This window comes from Carex rostrata, chromosome 3 (assembly GCF_964058835.1).
Source record: "Carex rostrata chromosome 3, lpCarRost1.2, whole genome shotgun sequence".
Lineage (NCBI taxonomy): Eukaryota > Viridiplantae > Streptophyta > Magnoliopsida > Poales > Cyperaceae > Carex > Carex rostrata.
The window spans coordinates 8,472,021-8,481,707 of NC_135920.1; the positions used below are offsets into that span (position 1 = coordinate 8,472,021).

Sequence of the window (9,687 nt, forward strand, 5' to 3'; positions counted from 1 at the left end):
CCACGGTGATAGGAGTGCAAAGAGAGAGGAGAGCCGACGATTAGGGATATTGTCACCAACAATTCTTAGTTCTCCAAATAATAGTGAAGGAAGAAAAGATGTCGATAGACAAGAGAGATGACGACTAGGGCTATTATCGTCAACTTTCTCTTCTCCTGACGGATAGGTGCTAGAGTAGGGGACAGGAATGAGTAGCGCTTGCGGCTAAGATTTTTTAAAGAAAAAGCAGGGTGGACGAGAGTCGAAAAGGGTGGAGGAGGGAATGGAGCTAGAAGGCAGAGAAAAAGAGAAGGAAGAGGAGAGAGTTGTCGGTGCGGATCTCCCGCTTCCTCTCAAGATGGAGCGAGAGGCGAGGACGAGATTGAGAAAACTTGTGACGCAAGATGGGAGGAAGAAGATGACAGAAACGGCTAGTATTTGTCTTTTCTCTCCGTAAACTCTCCAAGTACGTAGGACCTAAAAACTCATTCATTCTGTTACTTGAAGGACCTAACCATTTATTCGGTCTAGAGGTGTTTCTAAAAAAAAAATAAAAAAAATCGGTCTAGAGGTGGATCAAATCAATAGGTCGGCCTAAAGTGGGGGACGAAATCTATGTGACTGGTTATATAGAGGTGGGAACAAAAGTGAATCGATTCATTGGTTCTGTTACCTTTTACATGAACCGAATTAATGATTCGATTCTTTCTGTTTTTTGAAAAAAAACAAAATCTGCTTCCTAACAAATCAATTTTCCAATTTCTAAAAAGAATAAGAATTTAATAGACTCTATGGGAAGGCACGACGGGGCTCAATCTATCACAGTCTATCCACAATGAGAGCATTATTATTTGCATGTCCTTGTTTACCAGCTACAACCATATTTTATGTCTCTCTTGCAATGCATCATTAATTCATCATTGTGGTCTTTCCTTGTCATTCCTTTCTGGAGCAATCATTTCCAGCGAATCAGCATCAGATCCGACTAACTATTTGAGCTGTGTGAACTCGTTTGTTTGATTGCGCAAGCCCCTTGATTCAATAGTTCAGTCCACTTAATAAAGGGCAAAAACAAGAGCAAAAGATAAATGCTGTTAAAAAAAAAAAAAAAAAAAATTATACATGAGACCACCTGAGTATACCTTACAAAGATGTAAATATATATCTTTCACTGGTAAAACAGTGAAAATCACTCATCACAAGCTTTGTATAAAATTTGATAGGAACTATTATCAGCCATTATCACTATTATTGCTTGATCAAGAAAAGACATTCATGCTCAATTAAACAAGTCAAAAATTACAGCAAACTTGGAGGCATTGGTAATTAACTTACTAATATAATACAAGATTCCGTGCTCCAAACCACGATTTTATCTTTTGTTGCGCTTTTTGTTTTGACTATGTGGAGCATAATTTGCTAACAAACACCCATAAACAAAAGACACCACATAATGGGACCTCCCTGGATTACTTTTTAATACAATGTATATAATTCAAAAGATAAAATAAGCGTAGTAGTCCTTTTTTTGGTTTTTTCTAGTATCAGTTATATATCAACCTTTCAAAGTCATAAGTTTGTTGCTCCTTTTCTCTCACCAAACCTTGGATTGTATGAAAGTTCAATCTTCTTTAAAAAAGTTAAAGAAAAGACCCTAAACTTTTTCAGTTTGCCACTTTAGTCCCTCCTTCACTTCCTTTCACCATTTGAAGTTCACCTTCTTCCTCAATTTGTTCTATGTTGAGCCCGAACAACTTACATGTCCCTTCTAACGTCTTCCCGCGTGTTTCTGGCAAGCAAGTGTAGAAAAACACCAATGCGGCTGCCGCTATACCCCCGTATAGAAAGAAACTGCCACCAATGGTTATAGCCTTGTACAAGGATATAAAGGTCATGGTGAGGACACCACTTGTTACACGGTTGACAGCAACACCAATGGCTGCGCCTTGCGCTCTTAGCCTGAGAGGGAATATCTCTGACGTATAAACCCATGTAATTGGACCTAGTCCGATCGAGAAAAAGGCCACGTAAAACAATACCGAGGCAATAGACAGTGCGACGGCCCACTGGATTGTTTCGCCTTCATGATGGTTTATTACAGTCAACCCGAGGCCCAGACTGGCAAGACACACTATCATCCCAGTAACACTTGATAAAAGCAATGGCCGCCGGCCAACACGGTCGAGAAAAACTGTTGCCACAAGGATGAACAGTGTCTTGGTAAACCCGACTGCCACGGTGGTGCCCAATTGAGCATTGTCCGAATGTATCCCGGCTTTCTCAAAAATCCTCGGGCTATAGAGAACAACAGAGTCGATACCCGATGCTTGTTGGAAGAAGTGAATCCCAACTGCAGTTAGAAGGATGCGTCGGACGGCGGGATGGGGGCGAAGGAGGAGTTCCTTCCAGATGCCTTCGCCATGGCTTTGTTTGTTTATCGTGACTATATCATCGTTGCAGGATTCGGGAATGCCGGCAGCGTTTTTTATGTCGTCAAGGCGAAGCTCAGCTTCTTCAGCCGACTCTGAGATTTTATTGAGGACAACCCTTGCATCTGCTAGGCGGCCTTGCAGGATAAGCCACCGAGGCGACTCGGGCATGAACAGGACAAGTATGCCAAGGAGGACAGACGGAAATGCACCTACGCCAAGCATGAAGCGCCAGCTGAGGTGGTATGACAAATGCGAAAACGCGTAGTTGGAGACATAACCAAGAAGGATTCCTGTTGCATTTAATTGAATAAGAGGAGTTCATTTAATACAAGTTTTGTTATAACAAGGAATTATCATTATAGATTACAATTTTGAGAGATAGAATTGCATTGTGTTGTGTTTGGATGGAATAATAATAGCACTAATCTGAGAATAACATTATTCTTTTGAGCTATTTCATGTTTGAATGAAGCAAAAATAACACTGATTAATCCATTATTATTTATTTGTCTTATATGAATTAGCTCACTATTCTATTAACTCAACCAAAAATTAAGTTAGCTACTATTTTTAAAACTTGAAATTAACTCTATTCTTGCTTTATTCCTTGTTTCATCCAAACGTACCCGCAGCATATTTAGCTGATTATTCTGTTTCACAAGAAGATTAACATCCATTTTTTTTTTCAAAAACACTGAGCATGTTACAAGTTAGTCGACACCAAAATGAATGTGTAAACATTGCCAAAAAAATATATGGAAGTAAACTCAATTAAAATTCATATTTTCCAAAAAAAAAGGCTAATTAAAAAAAAAATTCAGACCTGAGTTGATGAATACTTCTGGAAAGGAGGTAAGGAATCCACGAGCTGAGGCTGGCGAGACCTCAGCTGTATATACAGGCGCAATCATGAGAGCATAACCGACACCTATGCCGGCTATAAGACGGCCGAACATAAGGAAAGCGTAATTCATTGCGAAACCCATCAGAAGAGCACCCACAAAAAAGATGGAGGCTGCAAACACGATTGTGTAGCGCCGGCCAATCCAGTCTGAGGTGCGGCCCGCCGCAAACGACCCGATCAGGGAATAGAGGTTTAGTATACCGAGGAGAACCTCAACCTCTACATCCGATAGCTTGAGGTCCTCCTTGATATATTTTGCAGCACCACTCATCACACCAATATCTACAGATATTATTAAATTTGTTGACTTAGCGTTAATTAAGAGAATGCATCTTTTAAACTTTTAGGCATTTATTATAGAGGACTTAATTAGTATGGGCTGTTTATTTAAAAAAAATAATATATAGATGGATAATTAAATTTATTCTTATGAAGCCGGAAATCCAATTAAGGATATATTTTTCATTTTTTATTTTTTTAGTAGCAACTATATTTTTTTTTGCAGTAATATGAGACTCTTCCATATACATAATCAATAAGAAATTATTTAACCAGTATAGCTAGGCTTTCAAAACAATGTTTTAATAAATCTCAAACTAAGAACTAAATAGCCAGCCTTCTTTCTTAATTACAAAAAAAAAAAGGAAAAAACAATCATTACTAGAGCAAAAGCTCAAATGACTAACAAACTGACAAAGTATAACTTTTTCCCTTTAGTGTTGTTTGTGATACAATTACTAGCTGCTGGTTAATTAATTTAACTGGAAATAAGTAGCATGACAAAAGATTTACCATAGCCCAAGAGAATTGAGGTCATAGAAGCAAGAATTGCACAACCAAAGGCATAACGAAAATTGCGTTTCTTCGCTGGAGCACCCTGTTCTTTGAGATTAGTGTTTAACTCTGTGTTAGCATCTGGCTTTGGTCTCTCCATTGTTGTCAAATAATGGAGTTAGAGAGAGAGAGAGACAGAGAGAGGAGGTGTGGAAACGGTGAGTGTCTACTCTGTCTACTGAGCTTTGTGTGGTATACAAGTTATATAGACAAAGAAAGGGATGGTCAGAACCAATCAGTGGATAATATTAGAACTAGGAGTACTTCTGCACCTTTAGAATCTACGATCTTTTCACATTTCATGGGTTTAATTTTAAACTATAAAATAATCTGCGTACATGTGTATTTAGTAAAAATTGTGTAAAATTTCTGATGGTACATCATAACACAGAATATATATAATTAACAATGTAATTCTGTTTTGAGAAAATAATTAATAATGTAAGAAAACGAGTCCATTGCGGGTCTATAGCCAGTTAATTTGTAGTAACCTACTAGGCCACATGTGACATGTTTCACTGTACTGTTCGCTGTTTTAGGTAATATTGTACCGAAAGGATTTTGCATATGTACCCTTCTAAATATTTATATTTTAACCAGAATTTTTTCAAATTTTTTTATCTATAGAAATTAAAAAAAATGAAAGAGAGAAACATAGAGAGTACATTATGTTTTTGATTGATAGAAAGATCAGTAGAAATATTTAGTATTATTAATATGATGTATAGATAGAGGAAATTCTTATATTAAATTTCTAATAAAATACAAAAAGTTTTTCAAAAAAATAGATATAATGTTTCTATTTTTGTCTAATTTTTGTTATATTTTACTACAAAAAATAAAATATTTCTATCATGTCACGTCATGTCACGTCATGTCACGATCCTTAAACATGACATATTTAGCATTTCATCATGTCACTTATTAATCACATCCACTATATGTCGAATTATAGCACATAATTTCCGATAAATGTAATTCGGTTTTAATATTCTTACAAAAAAAAAAAAATCAGCTTGTTATATCAAAAGGGCTTTGTTCAAAGACTACAACCTTTTTTTCCTGCACAGACATATTTGTTATGAAAAACCATTCACCATTTCATGATATATTTGCTCTACTGTTACGTTACTCCACTGTTTTGCTCTTTTGCAGCTCTTCTTTTTTGGTCTTGTTTCCTAAAAATTACTTGCGCATTCTTGATTTGTCATTTGTCAGTCCGTTGTCTCACATCACAGTTCTCAGTTCTCTGTACGTTGCCTAAGGGCTTCAACTCAAAAAGAAAAAGAAAAATAAAAAGAAAAAAGGAGCTCTCTGTAGTCTGTACGTGAAACTTTCTTTTTGTTTTTCTACATGAACTACTTATTCATCACACCTCACACCTTTGTCCTATTGACCATTAATTATACCCCCGGCATGCAAACAGGTTCTCCCACGTGCTGACTTGCATATATCTGATATTCTGATTATCCAAATGTCTGTTTGCAAATGGTGTAAAAAAGTAACATTGATGTCAATTAACAGAGGTTCAATGTGCTGAATGCCTGAATCCATTTTCCATTGGGAATTTTTTAAAATCTGATGTCGCATTTATTCTCCTGCATAATCAGTAGCGGATCTAAGACTTAATCAAAGGTGGCTAAGTCACTCTATAATTTTAAAATTTTAATTATATGTATAAAACATTAATTAAATTTTATTTTAAATCCTTTATATAGACTAGCTCAATAAATAATAAATTTTTAGTTGTAGTCTAGTGATTCAAGCACTATTTTGTAGTTGAGAAGTATTGAGTTCAAATTCTACTCATTACAATTGTGCATTTTAAATAAATAGTGCTCACTCTTTACTAAAAGTTGTTTGGTTGAGGTTTTATTCCACGGATTTAAATTCTAGTTAAATCATAAAACATGAATTAGTTATGCCGACTTAATTGGACGTAAGTTTAAGGTTAGACTGGCCTTGACGGACTAAACATCAAATACATTTATATTTTCCTATTTTATTTGAATATATGTTCATTATATTTAAAATTAGGCCAGCGTTTATATATATCTTGAGTCTGAATATTGAACGTCTATCTTGTTTTCGTAATACCTTTGTAATATCATATACTTAATAAATTTATTTTTGTATGCCATAAGAAATTCTGGTTCTCTGTTTTTTTTCCTCTTATATCCCTCCTCCGTTTCCTTTCATATATTTTTATTAGATTAGAACTGAAAAATCCACATGTACTTTCAACACATTCAAATATCTCTCTCTTGCATTAGAGAAGGGAGTAGATTCGTTTGCCTTATCTTTGACTATGTGGTGCATAATTTGCTAACAGACACCCATAAACGACAACCCATAAAGGACATCCCTTGATTACTTTCTAATACAATTAATATATATAATACAAAAGATAAAATAAGCGTAGTAGCTCTTTTTTTTGTTCTCATATTATTGATCAACCTTTCAAATTAAGTCAAAGTTTGTTGCTCTATTTCTCTCAACAAATCTTGGATAGTATGAAAGCTCAACCTTTTCTATAAAAAAAAGTTAAGAAGAGACCCTAAACCTTTTCAGTTTGCCACTTTAGTCCCTCCTTCACTTCCTTTCACCATTTGAAGGTCACCCTCTTCCTCGATTTCGTCCGTGTTTAGCCCGAACAACTTACATGTCTCTTCTAACGTCTTCCCGCGTGTTTCCGGCAAACAAGTGTAGAAAAAGACCAATGCGGCTGCCGCTACACCCCCGTATAAAAAGAAACTGCCACCAATGGTTATAGCCTTGTACAAGGATATAAAGGTCATGGTGAGGACGCCACTCGTTACACGGTTGACAGCAACACCAATGGCTGCGCCTTGCGCTCTTAGTCTAAGAGGGAATATCTCCGACGTATAAACCCATGTAATTGGACCTAGACCGATCGAGAAAAATGCCACGTAAAACAATACCGAGGCAATAGACAGTGCGACGGCCCATTCGATTGTTTCGCCTTCATGTTGGTTTATCACAGTCAACCCGAGGCCCAGACCCGCAAGAGACACTATCATCCCACCAACACTTGATAAAAGCAACGGCCGTCGGCCAACACGATCAAGAAAAACTGTTGCCACAAGGATGAACAGTGTCTTGGTAAACCCGACTGCCACAGTGGTGCCCAATTGAGCATTGTCCGAATGTATCCCAGCTTTCTCAAAAATAGTGGGGCTATAGAGAACAACAGAGTCGATACCCGATGCTTGTTGGAAGAAGTGAAACCCGACTGCAGTTAGAAGGATCCGTCGGACGGCAGGAAGGGGGTGAAGGAAGAGCTCCTTCCAGATGCCTTCACCATGGCTTTGTTTGGTTATCGTGACTACATCATCGTTGCAAAATTCGGGAATGCCGGCAGCCTTTTTTATGTCGGCAAGGCGAAGCTCAGCTTCTTCAGGCGACCCTGAGATTTTATTGAGGACAACCCTGGCATCTGCTAGGCGGCCTTGCAGGATAAGCCACCGAGGCGACTCGGGCATGAACAGGACAAGTATTCCAAGGAGGACAGACGGAAATGCACCTACGCCAAGCATGAAGCGCCAGCTGAGGTGGTACGATAAATGCGAAAACGCAAAATTGGAGACATAACCAAGAAGGATTCCTGTTGCATTTAATTGAATATTGAGAGAAGTTATATTATCATTATATAATTTGGGAGATAAATAATCAAATTTCATCAATACCACTGAAAGGCAGTGATATACTTACCATTTACCAATTATGAGACCGATTTATTTTTTATGCCATAAAATCAATAAAAAAAGAGGATAATTTTCTTCTTTAAACCTAAGTTGATGAATACTTCTGGAAAGGAGGTAAGGAATCCACGAGCAGAGGCTGGCGAGACCTCAGCTGTATATACAGGCGCAATCATGAGAGCATAACCGACACCTATGCCGGCTATAAGACGGCCGAACATAAGGAAAGCGTAATTCATTGCGAAACCCATCAGAAGAGCACCAACAAAAAAGATAGAGGCTGCAAACACGATCGTGTATCGCCTGCCAATCCAGTCTGAGGTTCGGCCGGCTGCAAACGACCCGACCAGGGAATAGAGGTTTAGTATACCGAGGAGGACCTCAACCTCTACGTCCGATAATTTGAGGTCTTTCTTGATATATTTTGAAGCACCACTCATCACACCAATATCTGCAGATATTATTAAATTTATTGAGTTAGCGTTAATCAAGAGAGTGTATCTTTCACACTTTTAGGCATTTATTATAACGGACTAAATAATTAAAATTCTTCTTATGAAGCCGTAAATCCAATTAAGGATAAATATATTTTTCTTAAGAGCAACTATAATTTTTTTTGCAGCAAGGCCTGTTTTATCATCTCTTAAATCATTCGGTAGACTTATAGACTTTAACGAAATTCCATTTCCATTTTGTCTATTAAACTAATTAAGGCTCTAAGTTTTATAATCCAACATGTATGCAAAATCGAATTTTTTTTATAAACCATAATTAAAAAAAAGTTCCTATGAAACCAACATGATTACTTTTTATTTTAACAAAAATCATAAAAATTAAAATGTTATTTCGGTCCGAATATATATATATTTTTTGAAACCGAAATGGCAATTCGGTCCGAGATATTTTCATAATTTTTCAACGTATTTTTTTCACGTGAAAACGACTCAGACCGAATTGTCATTTCGGTCAAAAAAAAAAAATGGGACTGACATGTAATCTCGGTTCTTATGATTTTTGTGAAAAACAAAGCAATCAAGTTGGTTTGGTAAAATATATATTTTTTTATTTATGGTTTCTAAAAAAAAATTCTGCAAAATCGGAGACTTCCATATAATCAATAAAAAACGAACAACCAGTATAGCTAGGCTTTTCAAACCAAAATTATAATAAATCTCAAACTAACTAAATAGCGAGCCTTCTTTCTTTATTACAAGAAAAAAAAAAGACAATCATTACTAGAGCAAAAGCTAAAATTACTAACAAACGGATGCAGTATAACTTTTTCCCCTTAGTGTTGTTTGTAATACGATTTTCAGTTGTTGGTTGATTAATTTAACTGGAAAGTAGCATGACAAAAGTTAATTTACCATATCCCAAGAGAATGGAGGTCATAGAAGCAAGAATTGCACACCCAAAGGCATAGCCAAATTTTCCTTTCTTCGCTGGACCACCTTGTTCTTTGAGATTAGTGTTTAGTTCTGTGTTAGCATCTGATTTTGGTCTATCCATTGTTGTCAAATAATGGAGTCAGAGAGAGAGGAGGTGTGGAAATGGTGAGTGCCTACTGTCTACAGAGCTTGTGTGGTTTGCAAGTTATATAGACAGAGAAGGGATGGTCAGTACCAATCGAGTCCGTATCTTCTGCATTAACTCGACTTCTTAGTTAATGCATTTCGGCCGTCTGATCAGCATCGGGACCAATCCGGCCGAGATGAAATGTTCGGAACATCTTTAATATTCGTGCCAACACGGATCGGCCGGTCCGGATTCAGTATGCATTATCTCTAAAACTTGAGTTAATGCTGAGGAACGAACT

At 36.9% G+C, this 9,687-nt stretch overlaps 2 protein-coding genes across 2 annotated transcripts; both read right to left on the reverse strand.

The window, feature by feature from the left end:
* Positions 1 to 1,237: 1,237 nt before the first annotated feature.
* LOC144551285 (putative polyol transporter 1) lies at positions 1,238 to 4,384 on the reverse strand. Its single transcript, XM_078299197.1, has 3 exons — positions 4,108 to 4,384; positions 3,235 to 3,597; positions 1,238 to 2,701 (listed from the first exon to the last, which is right to left on the reverse strand). Exons 1-3 carry the CDS (start codon positions 4,247 to 4,249, stop codon positions 1,644 to 1,646), a joined length of 1,563 nt encoding a protein of 520 aa, XP_078155323.1. The 5' UTR covers positions 4,250 to 4,384; the 3' UTR covers positions 1,238 to 1,643.
* LOC144551283 (putative polyol transporter 1) lies at positions 1,238 to 9,443 on the reverse strand. Its single transcript, XM_078299196.1, has 4 exons — positions 9,239 to 9,443; positions 7,960 to 8,322; positions 6,511 to 7,774; positions 1,238 to 1,439 (listed from the first exon to the last, which is right to left on the reverse strand). Exons 1-3 carry the CDS (start codon positions 9,378 to 9,380, stop codon positions 6,717 to 6,719), a joined length of 1,563 nt encoding a protein of 520 aa, XP_078155322.1. The 5' UTR covers positions 9,381 to 9,443; the 3' UTR covers positions 1,238 to 1,439; positions 6,511 to 6,716.
* Between the last annotated feature and the right edge of the window lie 244 nt (positions 9,444 to 9,687).

Excerpts from the sequence above, each read along its gene's own strand:
- LOC144551285 (XM_078299197.1), bottom strand. The coding sequence starts at position 4,249 with ATGGAGAGACCAAAGCCAGATGCTAACACAGAGTTAAACACTAATCTC. Across the intron at positions 3,598-4,107 it reads CTCAATTCTCTTGGGCTATG|ATATTGGTGTGATGAGTGGT; the intron begins GTAAATCTTTTG and ends TAATATCTGTAG. Across the intron at positions 2,702-3,234 it reads AGAAGTATTCATCAACTCAG|GAATCCTTCTTGGTTATGTC; the intron begins GTCTGAATTTTT and ends TAAATGCAACAG.
- LOC144551283 (XM_078299196.1), bottom strand. The coding sequence starts at position 9,380 with ATGGATAGACCAAAATCAGATGCTAACACAGAACTAAACACTAATCTC. Across the intron at positions 8,323-9,238 it reads CTCCATTCTCTTGGGATATG|ATATTGGTGTGATGAGTGGT; the intron begins GTAAATTAACTT and ends TAATATCTGCAG. Across the intron at positions 7,775-7,959 it reads AGAAGTATTCATCAACTTAG|GAATCCTTCTTGGTTATGTC; the intron begins GTTTAAAGAAGA and ends TAAATGCAACAG.